The 21782-nt window shown below is 32.8% G+C and overlaps 3 protein-coding genes across 13 annotated transcripts; all 3 read left to right on the top strand.

Moving 5' to 3' along the window:
• Window positions 1-783: 783 nt before the first annotated feature.
• Window positions 784-14952, top strand: LOC107819940 (uncharacterized). Of its 8 annotated transcripts, XM_075251322.1 has the most exons (9): window positions 784-2114; window positions 2688-2990; window positions 3149-3235; window positions 3319-3378; window positions 3653-7884; window positions 7992-8098; window positions 12246-12336; window positions 13971-14142; window positions 14708-14952. In XM_075251322.1, the coding sequence occupies exons 2-5, from the start codon at window positions 2828-2830 to the stop codon at window positions 5740-5742; spliced, it is 2400 nt and encodes a 799-aa protein (XP_075107423.1). In that variant the 5' UTR covers window positions 784-2114; window positions 2688-2827; the 3' UTR covers window positions 5743-7884; window positions 7992-8098; window positions 12246-12336; window positions 13971-14142; window positions 14708-14952. The 8 variants fall into 8 exon arrangements, with proteins under 8 accessions (XP_075107423.1, XP_075107422.1, XP_075107424.1 ...); XM_075251321.1 differs by having other exon boundaries at window positions 3653-8098; XM_075251323.1 differs by having other exon boundaries at window positions 3653-8098; window positions 13971-14036.
• On the top strand, window positions 5818-7687 carry LOC107828842 (uncharacterized). Its single transcript, XM_075250650.1, has 3 exons — window positions 5818-6382; window positions 6470-6715; window positions 6897-7687. The coding sequence occupies exons 1-3, from the start codon at window positions 5818-5820 to the stop codon at window positions 7685-7687; spliced, it is 1602 nt and encodes a 533-aa protein (XP_075106751.1).
• Window positions 14953-16233: 1281 nt separating the features above from the next.
• On the top strand, window positions 16234-20899 carry LOC107819941 (replication protein A 70 kDa DNA-binding subunit B). Of its 4 annotated transcripts, none has more exons than XM_075251326.1 (10): window positions 16234-16377; window positions 16475-16641; window positions 17650-17812; window positions 17900-18176; window positions 18295-18385; window positions 18457-18584; window positions 18661-18739; window positions 18835-19256; window positions 19343-19871; window positions 20629-20899. In XM_075251326.1, the coding sequence occupies exons 3-7, from the start codon at window positions 17669-17671 to the stop codon at window positions 18729-18731; spliced, it is 711 nt and encodes a 236-aa protein (XP_075107427.1). In that variant the 5' UTR covers window positions 16234-16377; window positions 16475-16641; window positions 17650-17668; the 3' UTR covers window positions 18732-18739; window positions 18835-19256; window positions 19343-19871; window positions 20629-20899. The 4 variants fall into 4 exon arrangements, with proteins under 4 accessions (XP_075107427.1, XP_075107430.1, XP_075107428.1 ...); XM_075251327.1 differs by lacking the exon at window positions 16234-16377 and having other exon boundaries at window positions 16401-16641; window positions 19343-19465; window positions 19590-19871; XM_075251328.1 differs by lacking the exon at window positions 16234-16377 and having other exon boundaries at window positions 16401-16641; window positions 18835-18964; window positions 19123-19256.
• Window positions 20900-21782: the final 883 nt, after the last annotated feature.

Genomic DNA, 21782 nt, shown 5'->3' on the forward strand with positions numbered 1-21782 from the left:
TATATATTTTTTGATTATGAATATAAATAATTTTTGATACGGATTAAAAATAAAAAAAAGCCCGGATTATCTCGCGTTTTATGCGTGGTTTTCAGTAGTTGCCAGCCGCAACTTTTTTTTTTCTTCCCCTCTTTCTACGATAGTTGAGAATTTTGTTTTTGTTAGTGCTTCAAAAGATAGAGAATAAAAGTCAAGTTCGATTAAAAGACTAATCTTTTATGATAAAGTTCCGCTAATGATTCAAACATGGTGACATCATTAAGATCTTGATTACAGTTACGTGTCTGTATTATATATTGGTAATTCTTAAGAGGATGGAATTGATTCTTCTTTTATGTCAATCAGTTGACATAGTTAAAAGTGTAAATAAAAAAAGCAAAAGTAAGCTGGAAGTGTAAATCCGTGAATCGCATAAATGAATACAGTTCGTCTACTTTTTTTCTAAAAATTTATTGTAGGACAAGATAGTATTAATTTAAAATTGTTGAATTATCATTGCTAATTCTAAATTACATAAAATCTTAACGAGGTATTTTGGTCAAATGGAAACATCATTCACATTAGTGACAAAGACTAAATACAATTTTATAAGCCATTTGTCCATGTAAAACATTTGAATAACTTTGTACTTAAAAAAAACAAACTAAAGCATTGTTCCTTTAGACACCTTAAAAAGATTTGGCAAAACTGTCCTCCCACCACCTAAATTTGCACCCGATTGTAATTTTCTTATATAAACTTACACTTTTCCATTTAAATACTTCTACTTTATAATAACACAACTAATAAATACCTCATACAGAGTGTGTTCTACAATAGCACATGTATGGCATGTCACTGGTTTAGCTGCCACATATTCATTTTTAATGGAGTATAAATTTAGACATTTACAATTGTGGACCCCACTTCTGTTGTAAGCATGCTTCTTCTACACCCGTTTTGCCTCATTTCTACTAGTTGCCACAAATGGCCACCACGGTGGTAAAGATGAACTTGGAAAATCCAGAAATGTGAAATTCACACTCCAAAAACTATAGACTTCAGATTCACATTACCGCAAGTCAAACCAACAGCAAAGTATAATTTTTTACCCAGATTAGATTGTAAACAATAAATGTGAATAGTCTTCACTATGATAGCTTAAGTCTACAAGAATCTCAAGCAAAGTAAGTGACGAAATAAACCAGAAAAATAAATATTATAAGAACAGTAGAAGGATTCAATAAACCTAATCCCTTCCCTCTCTCATCCTAAAATTTTCTTTCCCAAAATTTCCCTCCCGAAACCACCCCAAAGACCAGATCTTAACAGAGAAGATTCCAGCAGAAAAACTTTAGCCTATCATCTTCTCCGATGATATTATTGGATAAAATTTTCAGGCTAAACAAGTCTCTCGTTGAAGCTGACGTTATCCAGTAAATATTCATTGTTATGTTCCTACGCCGGTGTCGAGGACAATATTATGACAATATGGTTGAGGATGGGTAAGAGAAAAAAATGGGATGGGGGAGGTTGGAGACAGTATGAAAGAGGGTGGAGAAAAGGAGGAGCGAAAGGGGGAGCTGGAGAGCTTGGAAAGACGATTTTTCTTTTCTTTTTTTTTTAATTGTATTTTACTTTTAATTCATTTTTTCTGATTTTAGATTTTTAAAATTAAAATAATCATGTTCACACGTGCTTCATAGGTGTGATTAACACTCATTTTCGCGACATCAGCTATGTCCTTGCCATATAAGCATGGTCATATTTAAGTATTTAAATTAGAATATTGTTTTGTTCCTACTTATTAGAAGAGGGAACACAGGCACCTCTCCGTCAACGTGTGTGTTCCCTTGAATATTTAACTTTGTCTGGGGTATGTTTGTAATTTCATTAATTTACAGCTCAAGTGTTGACTCTTTCTGCCGTTAGCCAACGCGTGACCTCCCAATTCTTCAAACCTAAAACCTCCATTCAACACAACCTACTCCACATCTGTTTGCAATAACCAAAAATTGCCGAAGGAAGGAAAGAGGACATCATCAATTGCCCCAAAATTTAGCAGACTTCACCTAATAATTCAACGAAATTACAACACTTAGCCTTTTCCGATTCTCATCTACCACAAAGAGCAGGTTTATTCCAATTAGTCCAGTATTTTATTTTATTTATGGTTTCTATTCTACTTTTTCTTCTTCCGCAAAAATATCAGATCTTTGGGGTTTTGGCTTGATTAACAATATTTTCTTCATTTTACTCTTAAGATTCATTTCAGAAAAGTGAAAACAAAGTGAGATTGGTTTCTGATTTGTTGTTTGTTTTTTAGTCCGGTATTTTATTTTATTTATGCTTTCTGTTCTACTTTTTCTTCTTCTGCAAAAATATCAGATCTTTGGGGTTTTGGCTTGATTAGCAATATTTTCTTCATTTTACTCTTAAGATTCGTTTAAGAAAAGTGAAAACAAAGTGAGATTGGTTTCTGATTTGTTGTCTGTTTTTATTAATTTATTTATTTTGCATTTCTTCTGTGAATTCTAAGTCCTCTTCATTTTTCCACTGTTATTCAACTTTCTTTAAAAGATTTCTCTTTAAAAGGCTGAACCCCAACGGGTTATTATATTTCTATTATTTAGCAGTAGAATGAACAATAAAATGTGTTACTTAGGGTCTACTGACGCTTTTTTTTGGTTTGATTGTTATAAATGCAGTTATCTTGCGTTAATAAGCTTGTGAAACAATGTATTCCGGCCAAAGAAACAAACGGCCATATGCAGAACATACAAACTCTGACAAGAATGTAAGAAGACGTCATATTTATTGACAAATATTGCCTGATAAAAAAGAGGCAATGTTACTACAACGTCGCACCAAAGAACTTGAACGGCAAAAATGGAATAGTTCGATAAAATCGACAATTGATCCAGATGAAAAAGTAATATATCAATGTTACCCTATGATTCGAAAACATATTGCTCTTATCATAAGAGAGCCTTCTTCTGCCGACGTCCAAGGTTAGACTGAATTATTGCTTTTTGTTTATGTTATGTTAGTGTAGCAGCAGACAGATAAATATTCATATTTTACTAAGTAATTATTTTATAAGCAGAGCAGGCTATGACGTGTTTGCTTGAATATATTAAATGTAAAATGTGTTTCATATTTGTTGCAGTTGGCAGCAACCATGATGTTAATACTTTCTCAAGTTCTTTTGATAAGGGAAAAAATGTCGCTCATCCGTTTTCTGTATTTGAAAGAGGTAAACCTAGAACGTCTATGAACATGTTTCTTAGCACATCACGGCTTAGGTGTACATCTAAATTGTGAGAAGTTGTGCCCCAGGATCAACATCGCGTGCATCTAAGGGACAACAAAATTTGTTCCCCGATGCCACAGGCAAAGGTTAGTATTTCTTTCACGCTAGAGTAACACTATTCATTAGTAGAATATTTTCCATGTCTTTATTTTTAACAATACTTACAACATACAGGTGATACCTTCACCAAATTAATCCATAAGAAAAATAATGACAAACATATGGATTATGCACGATTAAAAGATGTTCCAAACTGTAAATTTTGCAATGAAAAAAGGTTTCAATATGAACCCCCTAGATTTTGCTGTGGCAGCGAGTCAGTTAAGTTAGTTTCATATGACCTGCCTAATGAATTATCAGACTTGTACACAGGTAACACTGAAGAAGCTAAGCACTTTCGAACCTACATTAGAGCATACAACAATATGTTTGCCTTTACGTCACTTGGTGTAACCAATGATAAAGATTTAGCGAGGAGATATCATGGTATATATACGTTTCGAGTTCAGGGACAAATGTATCATTTTATACCCGGTTTACTTCCTTTTGATAAAAAAGGAAAGAATATGCAATTATACTTTTATGATAACGAAAATGAACTTGCTAACAGAATGGCTTGTTCAAGAAATATTAACGAATCAATTGTAAAAAGGCTTATGCATGTGCTCTCAATTAATCCATATTCCATTTTCTTAAAATCCTTGACAAACGTTCCGAAACTATCTGATTGCTATATCGCGCTTAAATGTGAACCAAAGTCAGATCAACGTGTATATAATCTACCAACTACAACAGAGGTAGCTGGAATATGGGTACATGATAATGCTGTCGATATTGTTTCTACGCCTCATATTCGTATTTACACACATAGTGACAAGACTCAATCAGTAAACTATTATTATGGATGTTATGATGCATTACAATATCCGTTATTATTTCCATACAGTCAAAACGGGTGGCATTGTGGTATTAAAAAAATTGTACGAACAGATCAACATTATTGTAAAAATGAAGAATTACCGAGTGTAAAGAACATGTGTTCCATTGATGGATTTCTTGATATGGAAGCTCAAACTAAGGAAAAAGGAAAACGAAAAAAAGAGATAGTTTCTTGTCGTGAGTATTATTGTTACAAATTTCAGATAAGAGAGGATGAAAAAAATGAGGTCCTACATTGTGGAAGATTATTTCAACAATTCATAGTAGATGTGTTCATAAAGCTAGAAACACAAAGATTAGATTTTTATTTTTTTAATCAAGATTTGTTTCGAATGGATGTGCTACAAGGACTTATTAATTTTTTAAAACTTGGTGAAACAGAAGCTTCCAAGATTGGCAAGAAAACATTCCTCCCTGTTACTTTCATAGGAGGGCCAAGGGATATGCGTCGACGGTATATGGATGTTATTGCATTAGTGCAACGATTTGGAAAACCTGATATTTTTTTAACTATGACATGTAATCCATCTTGGCCAGAAATAAAACAACACTTATTATCAACAGATGAAACTCAAAATAGACCTGATTTAGTATCACGAGTATTCAGAGGAAAAGTAGAAGAATTAAAAGCAGATATCTTGAAAAAAAATATATTTGGAAAAGTTGCCGCTTTTATGTATACTATAGAATTTCAAAAACGTGGTCCTCCACATGCTCATTTTCTTATCATACTTACTTGTGAGTACAAATTGTTAGCACCTGAATCTTATGATAAGTTTGTTTGTGCGGAGTTGCCTGATTGTAATACTGAAGAGCACCTTTATTCACGTGTGCTTCAACATATGATGCACGGACCGTGTGTTGATTTAAATCCTACAAATTCATGTATGGGAAAAAGAGGGCTTTGTAAATTTAATTATCCAAAAGATTTTGCTGAGCAAACATCAAAAGGAAAAAATTCGTATCCAATTTATAGAAGACGAAGCACAGGTAAACTTGTACATATAAGGGAACAATATTTGAATAATTCATGGGATGTCCCGTACAATCCTTACTTACTTTGTAAGTTTGATTGTCATATGAATATTGAAGTTTGTTCTGATATTAAAGTTGTAAAATATATTTACAAATACATTTGCAAGGGACATGATAAAATTGCTTTCTGTATACATAACAATAATGAAATAGATGAAATAAAAGAATATCGATCTGCTAGATGGGTAACACCCCCAGAAGCGGCATGGCGTTTATTTGGTTTTCCTATTAGTGAAATGACTCCGACTGTTTATCATCTTCAATTACATTTAGAAGGGCAGCAATTTGTTTCTTTTAAAAGTAGTGAAACTGTGAATAGAATTTTAAATAATCCGATGATTAGAAAAACAATGTTGACTGAATTTTTTGCTATGAATAGAACTAATGAACATGCTATAGCTATGCAATTATTGTATAAGGAGTTTCCAGAACATTTTGTATGGTCTCCAGGATATAGAACGTGGACACGTCGGTAAAAACGTAACGTAATTGGACGTGTTGTAACATGTCATCCAACAGAAGGAGAGAGGTATTATCTCAGGTTATTATTGATGAACGTGAGAGGGCCTAAATCATATGAAGATCTTCGTACTGTTAGCGAGATACCCTGTAGTACATTTAGAGAATCAGCAGAAAAAAGAGGATTATTATACTGTAGCAATAGTCTAATTGAATGTATGTTAGAGGCTGTTAGCTATCAAATGCCATATAGCTTGAGACGCTTATTTGCCACACTGTTAGTATATTGCAATCCTGCTGATCCAAAAAAATTATGGGAAATGTTTGAAGATTCAACGTCCGAAGACTTTAAATATTTCTTTGATTTTGAAGAAAAAGGTGTTCGGCATAAGGTTTTAAGCCATATCAATGATATCTTGCACTCTATGGGACACGACATAAATGAGTATAAGCTTATTCCAAAGAATATTAGAGCTTCCAAAACTGCAAAGGATGCAAAGGATATTCATTTTGAAAGAAATATAATTGTTAGTGAACAAGACTTACTTTTACCGAAGAGATTGAATATTCAACAATTACGCTCATATAATACAATAATTGATAGAGTATTTTCTGGAAAACAAGGAACATTCTTCGTCGATGGTCCTGGAGGAACAGGTAAAACTTTTTTATACCGTGCATTATTAGCAACAATCTAGTCTCAAGGATTTATAGCTTTAGCAACTGCAACTTCTGGCGTGGCAGCTTCTATCCTTCCAGGAGGACGGACTGCTCATTCACGGTTCAAAATGCCTATTGATATAGATGATAATTTTCGTTGCAACATTAGTAAACAGAGTTCGCTGGCATGTCTAATTAGAGATGCGAAATTAATTGTATGGGATGAGGCATCAATGGCAAAAAAGAATATGATTGAAGCTCTTGATGCACTTCTAAGAGATATTATGGACGTCGATACAATGTTTGGTGGTAAAGTTGTCGTATTTGGAGGTGACTTTAGACAAACTCTACCAGTTGTTCGAAATGGAAAAAAAAGAAGATTTTATTTATGAAAGCTTATTGTATTCTGAAATTTGGAATAAGCTTGAGAAATTACGCCTATCTGAAAATATGCGCGCAAGAACAGATCCTTTTTTTTGTGAATATTTACTCCGAATTGGAAATGGAACAGAAAGAACTAACTGTGAAGACAAAATAGAGATTCCTGATTCTTTTGTTATTCCTTTTACGACTGAAGAAGAATCCTTAGATGCATTGTTTAGTGTAACTTATCTTGATTTGCACGCATTTTCTCCTGATTCATCTATGATAACCTCTCGTGTTATTTTAACAACGAAGAATGACTTTGTAAATGAAATAAATAATATGTTGATCACTAAATTTCCACAAAGGTCTAAAACATTTGTTGCAGTAGATGAAACTATTGACCCGAACGATCAAAGCCAGTTTGAAGATTTTCTACATAGTTTAGATCCTCCTGGTTTACCGCCTTATAAGTTAACTTTAAAGGAAAATTGTCCTGTTATATTATTACGAAATCTAAATCCTTGCGAAGGTTTATGCAACGGTACACGGTTAACATGCTGTGACTTTAGAACACATGTCATAAGTGCTAAAATTGAAAGTGGTGATTTCAAAAATACACATGTATTTATTCCGAGAATACCATTGTTAATATCACAAGATGAAAAAATACCTGTTCAATTTAAGAGAACACAATTTCCCCTAAGATTGTGCTTTGCTATGACCATAAACAAAGCTCAAGGTCAAATATTAGATTTTGTTGGAATTTACTTACGTGAACCTGTTTTTTCTCATGGTCAGCTTTATGTTGCTTTATCAAGAGCGAAAAGTTCAAACTGTGTTAAAATACTGATTCGACCATCTACAGCGGACACTACTGATGATCATTCAACATATAATGTGGTTTATGACAAAATTATTCAGAAAGCTTTCTCGTAGGAGACCTAATGACCTTTAGTTCAACAATGAAAAAACCAAGTTTTTAACTCCGCTTGTGTTTCGGTTACACTACTACACCACAGCCGGTCTCAAGCCCGGAAAAAGGAGAAGGGTTTACTGTCTATCTATGCTTTACAATTCTAGTATGCAGGATGATTAGTAAACCAGCATATATTGGATCTTTCAAAATCATTAAGGTATATCTGTTTTATGGTTCTTCTGAGTTACTTTATTACAAAAAAACATTTTCCATTGTATGCGCCTTTACTCGAACTTATTTCTTTTTACGATTCTTTATTTACAGAACAAAAATGTTGAGGTGGACAATATAGTGTGCACGTGAGGCATTGCCTCAGTAGCAAAAGTTTGTACTGCAATGTGTTTTCTTCCGTCAATCAATCATATTTTATGGTGAGTATCCCTTCTACCATTTCTTGATTTATCTTTATCTGTATTTGTCTTGAGGACTCTCAAGTTTGTACTGCAATGTGTTTTATTCCGTCAATCGTATTTTCTGTTGGGTATCCCTTCTACCATCTCTTGATTCATCTTTATCTGTATTTGTCTTGAGGAATATTTGAGACAATTCTTGAACAAATACCATTTCTATTAAGGTTCTCTAGGCGTTTGAGAAAATTCTTCAATGAATTACCATATTTGTTAAAATTCTTATGCATATTTCTATCTTCTCTATTATTTTGAAAAAATACTTGAACGGCCAAACTTATCAGTTGACTTAGCAAGGACGAGGAGACCGCTTCACTTGAATTACTAACTATTTGCTATATTTTTCTTCTCGCTTCTACTATGTTTTTTGTTGATCGTATATATCAACAAATACCTCTGTTTCTTTATTCGATCTCTGACCTCTTCATCTTAGGTGAATGTTGAACTTGTTATTTTTGTTCTCTGTCAATTAAATTTCCAATTATTAGCTTATGTGCTTCTCCTTTTCTCACTTGTGCGTTAACGTTGTTACAATTGTTTTCTGTCAGTTTATTTGGAGATAATTAGGGTATTTGGGGCTTTAACATATTTCTCAAAGGCTGATGGCCTGTGTGTATTTGAGATGGATTCTTTTGCTATTTCCATAATGCATAGATTGTTTTTGCATACATTTTTATAAGTAAATTTTGCATGTACAAACTATCAACTTGGTGGTTAAGTAAAATCAGCTTTCCAATTTATTGACACTAAAAATTCAACTTAAGAAGATGTTAGTGATGCACTGTGCTGGGAATTGTCTGCAGTACAATCGGTAGGATGTTAACCTAGAAGCATGTTAAAAAATTGCATTTTCTTTGCGCTTGCGATACTTTGATTCAAATAGCTGTTTATATGAATTCACTATTAGAATGAAATAATTACTAATCCAATCAGTTCGAAATTGAGTAGTTGATTGCTTGATTAGTATACAAGAAAGCAAAAATAAACTTTGCCAGACAAAAAAGAGGGAGAAAATTTAATCGAATCAGTGTCTGTTCCTTTTTAATTCATGTCACACAAGCAATTGCTTAGTGACTCGCTCACCCTTTACTGCTATATCTTCTTATGTATCCTTTTGCACACCAAAAGAGCAATGAGCAGTTGAGTTTTAGAAAAGATAAAATAAAGAAAACACAAGAAAAATAACGATTTCCTTGTGTGTGTTTGTTTGAATACAAAATAAAAGTTCAAACGGAAGAAAAATAGTTATATTATAACTTCAATATCTTGTGTCTCACTCTTTTTTTGGAGCCCGGTCTGAGTTTATATCTCAGTCACAAATGTTGGGGCACTTGTTCTCATCCTACAGAATAACAGGAGGCTTCCATTATGTGATTTCTCTTTAGTTATTAGGTGTTCTTTAGAGTAGTGTAGTAGCCATGTTAGCAAGATGTTGATTTTTCTTTGAGTAGTTTATTTCTCAATCTTAAATGGTGGAATATTGTTTACGATAAATGGATTAGGTGCTTTGAAATGTGAAGTTTTCTACAATAGGTATAGTACTATAGTTATTTGCGTCGAGCAATTTAGTAACTTTAGGAGAAGACTACAACTATACTGCCAACAATAACAAATATTTGGACCAAAGGTAGAGGTAGAACCGGGGGAAGAATTATGGCTATTAAAGTCCTCGCCCTCTTAGGCACATGGTTCTACCATGAAATGTTGCACGAAAGAATACCTTTATTGAACTGAAGTTTATTGGATGAGATAACTACAAATAACCTTGAATCAAATGCATCGACAACATGCTGCAAAGATGACAAACATACAAAATAAATGAAGGAACAATTAGAAACCATGAAATGCGGAAGTTTTACTCAGATTTCAACATAAGAATATCTAGGAAACAATATGGACTAATACTTCTATCTATATAATCTTTACATATATATGTATGAAAAAATATATGGGCGAACTTGCGAAATATCACATATTGTTGGCCGGTCATTTATGTAATTCTTTGGATTATAGGGTGTATATGTATATTAACCCAAATAATTTTTTTAGATTATTGGTTGTGTGACTGCGTCAATACCTTCATTCACATTTAACTGATGCTACTCTGTTTGGCGTATAAGCATGGTAGAATTTAGTAGTGTCTTCTGCAAAAGTTTGTTACTTTTGATAATGTGATTTATACAGGAATACGAATAGCATCTTCAACAAACCATTGAGGCTTAAAAATTGATACAACTTAATCTTCTAAATGGATACTCAATAACCTATCCACGTGATGAGAAGAACATTCCCGTTACATTGCACTCACGATGTAATTCAAAATGGATCTATAAATGTTAAAATATGGACGAACACTCACGATTGCATAGATCATGCACGTTGATGATTTTTCTAGGAACATTCATGCCATTGATGTATTCCTCCTATTCAATTGGTGTTAGGAGCTTCATTCCTTCATGTTTTGGCAGACCGTTGATGATTGGGAGCTTCTTCCCTTACTCATTTGGAGTATACATTCCAGTGGCACATTGAAACACAATTTTGCATGCTGAAATTTTATCACTGGTTATATGTGTTTGTTTAAGTGTATATGTGGATAGTTCAGTGTGCTATCATTAATTTGTTCACTTTCTTTTCTGATTTAGTTTGCACTCATTGAGTTTTATCTTCCCCTTTAGATTCAATTTCTTTTCTTTTCTTTTATTGTTGTTCCACAGTCCTTTCATTGTTATTGATTATTTGTACATACTTGATTTTACACCTTCTTCATCACTTTTCAAATAGATATGACGAAAATTATTACTCCATCTCATGTGGAGATTACTTTCTGCGAAATAATTCCCCTGTTTTCTAACTTAACACATGTAATTCTTTTGACAACTGGAAAATCTTCCTGTTAATCTACACTTTGTAAAGTTGTATCATCCTTAAGGTTTTTCTTCTTCTTCTTCTTCTTCTTTTTTTTCCCACTTTGCACTTTACACTTAGGTGGATTATCCTGGCAAGTTCAGGTAAGCTTCTACCTAGGAGATAATGACACTAAGGAAAACTGCATTTTTCATTAACAAAAAGATTTGGCACAAATATTATTTCTTTTAAACATTGTTTCTTACTAAATATGAAAAACATTTTTTTTGATAAAGACTATATATGAAGAACTTTAAGAAACAATCAATCGTCCTACTAACCATAGAGTTTTTAATTTTACACACCAGCTGGTATCAAGATGTGTCTGCTACTGTACATATGCTACTGACTGTGAATGACATCTGCTGGACATGTTATTTTGCTAAAAGTATTTGGAAGTATTATAGTAGCCCTGCAGAACTCTTTTATATAACCTTTTGTCAATATGATTATTTTAGTGTTCAGCTACGTCTATAATACAAAATACTGTTGAGCTAATTCTGACACTTGCAGCTAGTGTGCTTCATGATATACAGGTGTTTTCATCACAAATCGATTCCTAAAGTTATGTCAATGGCTAATTTATTTTACTGTTATTATAGTTTCTTTGATTGCTTACTATATTCTTCTTGTTATATGGTTTCTGCATATTATGACATCTTGATCATTAACAACCTTTCCTATGTGTTGGATTCACTTTCACTTAATGGTAAGTGAATGTGTTCTACACTGCAAAACAATTGTCTCTGATTGTTACATCAGATAGCCATATTTTCTTCTGTTCTTATCATTCTATAGTTGGAACAATACAAGTTACTTGACTAATCCTTGTTTTCCTAAAATCTGGTAATAACTGTTGGGTTCATTTACGCACAGTAGACAGCTGGACTGCCTAATGTCAGCGAAGCCCAGGAAGATCAACAAACTATTCGGATCTTCATGCTAACATAAAAGAACAAATAATAGTTCAGTCCTTTTCACAAGGAGATATCTCTATCTACCTTTTTCCAGTTTTGCCCGATGGTATTACCAGAAAATTATATGCGAGCAATTTCACTTGATATGCAATTCATATTCCTTGGTATAAATTGTGTTTATGTAAGATGGTATTTTTTACTTTTGAGTAGAGACAAAAAAACAGTAAAATCTGGAGTTATTTTCGATGTGCCTTCTGTTTTTTAAACTTCTCATCATGTAAATATAGTTATTATAGGTGGTTTTGGACAAGCACATGATGATAATTCTGCTTCTGGGTAAACAATGAGCTATGACATATTTTAAAGTTCTTTCCCATGGTATTCAATTCAGCTCGCTTTCTCTTCTATATCTTTCTTTGATTTGCTCTACTTCTTCGACTTTCTTGCTACCATGATTTGCTTTAATAACTTTTGGACTGCCTTTTGATTCATACTATATCGATTTCATATTTGCCTTTTTGGTTTTCTAATGTGTTTCATTTTTGTTATTACGAATTGACTTTTACAATTTCGGTCATTAACTGTTTGTTCTTGGAAAAAGCTACAGTAGTTAATAGATTTTTCTCTCATAATCTTAATGTTTCGAACTTTACTAGAGGTTATATATCATCACACAGATGAAAATAGAACGAAGTTCATAGATACTCAAAAGATAGATATAGTAATGAAATTCTACAGTTTAAATTCTCAGGCCATAATGCGAATTCTGCTTTTGAAAAGATTAATGTGTTAAAAATTCTCAGCCCTCAATCTACAGTGACTTTGCTTGCCATTTGGCATTTGAAGATGTTTCATTGTAAGGTACTCCGGACCTTAAGTTTATTTATATTATATACATAAATGAATGACTAACCATTTATGTAGTACAAATGTGACAACCCTTCGGCCTATTCATGGAGGTACATATATAGATCTTATACAATATTTGGGACCTTCATGTACCATACAAGTTGTCTAGCTCTGTTTCTGCTGTTCTAAAAGGATAATGTGTTTTATTTTTGAGCCTTAGGTTTTCCTTGGTAGCCTTCACTTCTGTAAGATGAATATTTTTATTTTTAGTTCTTCGTACAATAGAGTTGAGCGGTTTAATTTTGATTAAAAATATTGTTCAGCTTGCATGACCTTCTAATGAGAATCCTTCAACTGTTGAACATGACTAAGGACTGTGCATTATAAAAATAGTGCTTAAAGCCTGATATGCATATATGATTATACAGAAATTTCTATATATTTGAGCTGCTTCTCCGTGGGCCTCAAAATGTACGTCCACCACATAAATTAACATTTGAAAAACTACAATAGGATAATAGTATGCTAAAATTTGTGTCTACAGAACTCCAAAGTTAGGATGTTGCATAGATCATACAGTTTTTATATTACTTCTTTTTGGTTTTATCATAACCAACTAACCGAAAGCACCAAACCTTCATGTCCATCGCTTGAAATCTCTATGAAGCATGATGATTGACATGACTTCGTATGCATTGCTGATATTTAGCTTCTTATCTAAGAATATATATTATATAAATGTTAATCTTTAATATTGAAGCAAGGACATGATTATTAAACCAGATTAAAATGAGAATGGGACATTATTAGATAGTTACTGTCTCTTTTTCTCTCCAAACATGCTTCCATTATGAGACATTATTTGATAGCTACTGTATGCTTTTCTCTATAAACTTGTTGTCATTCTCCTATATTTCTTCTCCTCTAGGTACAAAGTTGCTTTTCAATGTTTCGTCTAGCCAGGCTTCTTTCTGGGTTACTTGATGGAGAAATTTATCAACTAAGCTACCTAGAAAAAAAATTATCTTTGTTTTGCTCTTTTTTTGACTGTTGCTTTACCCTTTGTTTGACGTGGATTTTTTATAGTCGCGTGACCACTTTTCAGTATCATAGGTTTCCCGTTTGTAAGGACTGAATGTATTCTCGCTCTCTTCATGATGCAGGAAGCCCCTCTGAAAAGCTTATGACGTAACCTTCAAGGACAGTCTGACGGTAGATATACTTTAAAGGTAACACATTCTTTGAATCGTCAAACTTACAACCATAGATTGGACGAAGACCGCAACTTGTACGCAGAAAATTGATGAACACCACAAAGTCTTATATTAGATTGAGGTAACAAATATCACATAAATTTGAATGTGTCTACATATATCATTTTGTGAGACATCTTTGTGAATGTAACCTGAATAAGGGAAAATTGTCGCTGCTCGAATTTTCGATGCTGAAAATATTTGTTATTCCAGTTCTTTCTTTTGTTAAGTCATAGAAATTATGTCAAATAAGTTTATATCCCAGGTAACTTATTGTTGTTTAAGGGGTTCAATGTGTTTTTCGTGTAAACAATCATAACTCCAATTGTCAGTACAATAGGATTTTCTGTGGAAAAATGATTTACATTATCTCTGATGTCTAGATATGTTAGTTGGTTGTGTCCTACTGTTATTTCCTTTTTTGTTACTGCTACCACAGTTTTCTCATTTATATTCTTCTGATGTATTTTAGCTGATTCAGTATTATTTTCGTGGTTCATTATTAAGCTACATTACAAGGATAAACCATGTGAAAAGCAATTGTTCACTTCTTTACCCGAGGAAATAGTTGTCATGGAAGTCCTATATATTTTTAGAGTCATTCAATGTCTTTTCTTACTATTGTTGCAAATTCATCTTTGCTGCAGTTGACCCAGAACCTGTGTGAAGGTTTGGCTTGCGAACGAACTAGCTCTTCCAGCATCGAGTGTTGCTAACCGCGGAATCAACGTCCATCAACAAATAAAAGCTCCCACTGAAGGGAAAATGTCGACTTTGTACGCTTCAGATTATCTTCGCTTCATTATGTTTGTTTTCCTTTATCGGAAAAATCATGACATATCAGTTTATTACCTAAAATATTCATCTAGCTCAACATACTTGCTTGCTTTCACAAGGTTATTGTTGTCCTTTCTGTTATTTCAAGCCGCATTTTGTACTAAACATGGGGGCCACAATTAGTGAACTCCATATTACGCTACTCTATAAAACTAAATAGGAGACTTTAATAAAATAAAATTATTATAACTTATTTTAACTGGATTATATGGATACAATATTATATCTATTGTCTTCGTTAAAAGTAGGTTAACTTGTTATTAACTTTACTCAAAAAAATTTAGTTGAGAACCCGTCAAAAGTAAATTAAATTTGCTAACGTTTAAACAATTTAACTTATAAAAGTACCATTGATCTACTATTCTGACGGGAAAAAATTCAAACATGACAAAAGTTAAGAAGAAAAAACCTATCAAACTGTTTCATTTTAAGAATCTAAAGAAAACTTTCTAATTTTCGGCAGCGCTTTCATAGTAAAATCACAAACAATTTGGAAAACATTACAAAATTATTTTTGTGCCCTTAGAAAGTTCATGAAAAAGAATTCAATACTTTTTTTGTGAATGACTTCTTTCCAAATGTAATAAAAATACATTGGGGTGAAGAATAAATAAAATCAAGTACCAATTATTGTAGTTGTTTTAATTGAATTGTAGTTGAAAACATGTAATTCAAATAGCAAAAAAAATTAATTATCATTACGCGCTCTCTGTTAGTTCGGTTACATATCCATTTATAAAATATCAATAAATATATTTGGTTTACATGTTCAAACCATCATATTTACTGCTCATATTTATTTTTGTTGTGATATTAAAAAAAATAACTATTTTTACATTGACTGCAAAATAAAACGCAAGTAGTAAAATCAAGGGGTTGAATTGATATAAATATTAAAAAAGAAGACATATTATCTACCTCGAGATTTGAAAAATTATTTCATGTCGTGCTTATTAATTAATATCTACTAATATATAATTTTATTTGAAAAATATATATTTTTGAGTTGTTTCTACATTATTCAAATAACCCAAATCACAACTTGAAAAATAATATGCAACTCAATGCTTGGACCCATGCGCAATAAAAGGAAACAATTTGACTAGCCAAAAGAAAATGTTTCGGTAGTTCCTTCATAAATATTTTACTGCCTTCACTATACCGTTCTGTTTTCACTGTGTTATGTAACCAGCTTTTGATTTGCATCAATAGTTACCTATATATATATATATATATATATATATATATATATATATATATATATATATATATATATATATATATATTATAATATGATGTAATGCCACCATCAGATGATCTAATTGTTCACTATGGTTTCTTAATGCACTAACTACGGTGACACCTCAGTCATTTGAAGCTAAGTTTTAGCTTACACCTACAAATCAAGACCAACACCTGTAAATTTTGTTGGCACTTATGCACGGCGTGTCATTATTTTGTTTAACAGTGACAGCACAAAGTTGGTCTCTCTAAATAATCTTCTGCTTCCCTTTTTCCTTTACTGTATTTCAATTTTCATCTACAAAGTAATTATTCATGTGTTTTTCTTCTACAAGGTTGAACTTTATTTCATCGCTCCATTGTACCACTTGAAATTAGAGGACAAAACCAAGAACAAGCGGGAATCACGATTACCATCAGGGTATATGCATACAGTAACATAGAAAAGAAGGAGCTAACTCCTTTTCAGGTTGCCAGAAGGTTATGCTACTACTGTTTTCAGGTATTGTATTTCATAATTATCTTGCAATTTTCTATAATTTGTTTGGATTTTTCATTTTAATCACCGTTTTCTGCCGGGTTTCCTTGTTTTCATCTTGTGTTTTTCTATTTTATCTATCTACTATTTTCTGATGGGTTTCCTTGTTCTCATCCTGTATTTTTCTGTTTCATTTGGCTCTGTAAGTGTTTGAGAAAATTCTTCAACGAATCAGGCCTTTGATTAGACTTTCATTATTATATTTTGGTTAATTTGTTACTTCCCATAGGAAGGAGGGGATGGTAATTTGAGTCTAGGTACATCATAGCCGGTGACGATTCGATATTCCGCCAATTGGTTTTCATACGTGTTGGATTTTTGCTATTAATAATTCATTTTCATGGTTCTTCCTGAACTCTTAAGCCCAGGAAGAACCTGGAGTGGTTTAAGTTTTTTCGTGTCTTCTGAGTTTTTTCCAAAATAAAAATGTGTAAACAATTCAAATTAGAAAGGAGCTTCACTCTATTCGACAAAGTAATTTTGTAAAACCTTTCAAAATATAGATGTATCCAAAATAATTATACCTAATAATTATCATTAGGACAAGAATATCACGGGACATATAGCGGGTTTAGTGACTACATGTCCAATCGAATTAACTCAACTATTATCTGATAATATTTTGATATTTATACTTAATTAGGTGTATTTGGTATGACCAAAATCATTTTTATTGAGAAGACTCGTGGGAAATATCATAATTGACTAAAATTTATTCTCGACTAAATAATATAACCTATATGGATTTTTTTACACCAATGCACCCTACTTTTTACATTTATGTTCAAACATGAGATTACCTAATATAACTTTCCGACAGAATAAATTATCCAAACTAAATCGACAAGCTATGAGCTCAACGGAGCACATAATTACTCTTACCGTCATGTCTAACATTGAGTTGTTTCAATTGTTTTCTTCATATAATTCCTCAGGGTCAATTACTTTGTCCTACATTTTCATTCTTCACAGGTTGCAAGATACTCAAAAGATGGAGCATCGATATACCATCCATGAAATCACGCCATTTACTAGAGATTGGACTTGTAAAATACAAGTTGTTGACAAAATCCGTCCAAAAATTAGCAGAGATCACCGGGTGAACTTTCAAACAACTATCGTCCAGGACGAAAACGTAAGTTCACAAACATCTCAAGTACATAGTAAAGCTTCTACCATATCTGTAAACACTTTCTCCATCTTAGATGTTAACAAATTGCAGGAAGACCAAATCTGCATCATAACATATGGTCCTGAAGTCGCACATTATGACAACCTTGTCAAACATTTCCACACATACCTTATCTCGGCAGCTAAAGTTAGGGAACCGTCACGTTTTGCAATACCCATGCACAACTTCGAATGGGTCCTCGATACCTTCAGTATTGTCGAAGAAGTTATAGATAACAATGAAGAAGAATCAATGTTACCGTTGCCTTCAAGATTAAACATGGTGTCCTTTGCCGATATCGAGAAACAGATTCCAGGAGATGAATTCGGTAAAAAACACGACTTTATACTATTTTATTTTCCGCTGTAAAAATATTTGTGGCTTCTTCATTATCAAATTTAATTAATTGCATCCTACTTTTATACACGCATGCTTTTCTAAAGCAGACCTAGTGGCAGTTGTGGCAAATTGCGGTACCATGAAATATCAAGGCAGCGAAAACAGAAGATTTCAAGAAGCTATTCTTATAGACGACAAGTAAGTAATACACACTTTAACTACCTCTAACAACAAAATATGTATTTAAAACTGCATCCTTAATTTCATAGGAAAAAGCCTTTTCTGTTTACTATATGGGGAGAATTGGCTGACAAAGATGGAACTGAACTAGTGCAGCAGTTACATAGATACCCTGTTATTGTTGCAAAACGAATAGCTGTTTCTAACTTTAAACAAGGTATTCACAACTTACTTTACATCACACATGTACATTAATCTTGACCTTTATTCATTAACAAGTATATGACATGTAGACGTCCGACTAACAACAAGGTTCAACTCCTCAATCTTAATCGATCCTTTGTACCCGCAGCAGCAAAGTTAAATGAATTGGTATGAAACAGGTTTTATTTGCACACGAATACGTTCCATTGTTTCATACCATATTACACCAAAACAAAATCACAATATCTACTATTACATCGCAGGGCAAAGGACAACAATCAGATGCTAATTGAATACACTCTCAAAAGTACATCAGCATCGCCTTCGACACTAAATGTTGCACCTTTTGAAGATCAAATACTTTCTATTTCAAGCATTCCTTCACAGTCTACCGTGAGTATATTAAAACATATCAGTCGGACTTGGCATTGATTGTTCTTTTCCTTTTATATCGTATTAAAAATACCCTATAGCGAGTTATTCTACGTTGTAATTACTAAGTAGTATCTTTTTATTATTTTCTAAACAAGCGCAAAGTTTTTATGTTGAAGGAGAAATATCATTACCAAGTGAATTCCAGTTTTTCTTCGTACTTCTATGCTTTGAATGCCAACATCTAACACGAATCAAGCGCAAAAAGAAAGTTCTCTGTATCAACTGCAAGCTAGAGAATGTTGATTCCAAGGTAATAGCAGCTCTTACTATTGACATACTATGACAAACGACATCTAACGGCTAAAACTTTATGATTACACAAACACAACAATGTAGATGTGAATTTGAAGTTGATGTCACAGACGGGAGCGGAACAATAACAGTAGTAGTTCGGACAAACTAGCTGAAACAATGCTTTCACTGACAGCAGACTAAATGTATGAAACTACCATTGTCCAGGTGTATATACTGACAACTCTAGATTCATTTTGCATCACTTCAAATTAATTTAAAGTCTTCACTTTACTCATTTTGTGGTAAATTTTCCCCCAAATAAACAATTATTACCCATTGAGCATATCAGAGAGAGCCTGCTAGACAAGCTGTTCAAAATTCATTTACAAAAATCACTACTCAGAACACCAGATAGGCCACCTGGTACCTTTGTCATTTTATCTTACACCCAGAAACAGACTGTCTTCGACTTGGCACAATCTTCAACATCAGCTACTATTGGCGAGGGAAGTAAAAGGAAGGTACAATCCATCACTTCTGAAGAAGCAGATCGCAGTCCATCGACAGAAGATGGAACCCCAAGAAAGAAACCAAAAGTACAATGACCAAGTCCTCTACAAAAATACTCAAGGTTAGAAATTAATACTTGATAGACTATACTTTTTTTAAGAGCTTTTAACTAAGTTAATTTGTATGTAAGAACAAAATTAAAGAAAATACAGCTAACAAACAATAGCAAATACAAACAATAAGTTTATATATAATAAAAGTTTTGTCAGGTAGAAAGTGAACAAAATTGTTTGTCCATCCAAGCATGTATTCTAACTCTTTGTTAAATGATTTAGCAAGATGACATTTCCAAATCCCAAAAGAATTTCTGTTGTCTATTTGTACGCTACTTAATAAACAATTACATTTACTGCTCCCAATTTTCGTCCGTTAAACTGCTTATTTTATCCCCATTTTGTGTGAATAACTACGCAGATTTTCATGAACTGTTTATTATTACCTACGCAAACTAACTCTTTGAATAATCTTGTAAACCCGAGTAGCTCCCACTATATACACATTTATGTTTTCGTCGTACCTCCAAAACTTCAAAGCGTTTCATCAGAACTCTAATCCAAAAGTGAAAAAGGCAAATCTCAAAAGTTTTTTTGTTGTCTGCTTTAGCCTACTTAATGAACAATTACATTTATTGCTCTCAATTTCTGTCCATTAAAAAACTTATTTTATGTCAAAATAGACTTAAGGATTTTGCTCATACGGTAAAGCCTATGTTGCTATGCAAAACAAAATCTGTGTCCAATGTCTTCACAGCTCTTTGTCCAAATTACATATTCTCAACTACTCTTTTACACTTAACTTCCAATTTGTTTTTCGTACAGGTGCCTCATCACATTTGAAGTGCAACAAAGGTCGCCTCAATGTTATTTGATAGGCTATAGCAGTTGTAATACTTGCATTCAAGGAAGATTTTCGTTGTGTTGTCTACTGCAGTACAATATTTCACATTTTCTATAAATAGCTATGCAAACTGACTCTTACCAACACAAATTTTGCTGGTGTTGTTTACTGCAGTTCAATGTTCCACATTTTGTGTTTGAATTATCTGGTAAATCCAAGCAGCTTCCATTATATATGAATTTATGTTTTCAACAGTTTACTGTTAGCTACGCAAACTAACTCTTTGAATTATCTGGTAAATCCAGGCAGCTCCCATTATATATACATTTATGTTTTCAGTCATACCTCCAAAACTTCAAAGTGTTTCATGGTAACTCTAATCCAACAGTGAAACCATAGCCGCATACCTATACAAAATAATATGCAACCTTAGCTTAGTACTAACAAATTTACTTTGAAAAAGAAAAAATTACTACCAACACCTAAAACGAAAACCCATCCGCTCAATGTTACCTGTATTCCCTTACGTTGATAAAGTAGCATAATATATAACAAAAAGCACAACGTTGTTCATGTTGGGCCCGGGCAAAGCCCGGGCTAACCCTACTAGTATGTTTATATACCAGGATAACAAATGGGTACAAGTTCACGCGACCATTGGGCCTTTTTGCCAAAAGAATTACTACTACATATTTTATCCTCGAAAATCGGAAAGAAAAGTTGCTGAAAATAGAGGCAAACTTCTTACCGTAAAGATGATCAATACCGTAGGAAAAAGATCCATTCAAAGTAATATTGTCTCAAGTAATGTTAGTAGCTATTTAGATTTATGCCATGTGATTCATAAACTAATTAATGGCTATGATTCAAATCAGTTCCTATACTTACCAAAAAACTAAAAATAAAAATACATATACTAGCGGTAGCCGTAATCTATTCATGTTTATTACTTAAACTGCAAATTAAATAACGTAAAATGCAGTGCTCTCTATAAATGATTATACTGGAATGATATTTCTTCTATTTTTTTGAAAGCAATCTTACAAAAAATACACTAAATTACAAATACAAGTATCCATCTTTTATATGTACGTGGTGCCAAATATTATCAAATTTCTTAATAACGATTTTTTGG

This window comes from Nicotiana tabacum, chromosome 4 (genome assembly GCF_000715075.1).
Source record: "Nicotiana tabacum cultivar K326 chromosome 4, ASM71507v2, whole genome shotgun sequence".
In the NCBI taxonomy this organism is placed as follows: domain Eukaryota; kingdom Viridiplantae; phylum Streptophyta; class Magnoliopsida; order Solanales; family Solanaceae; genus Nicotiana; species Nicotiana tabacum.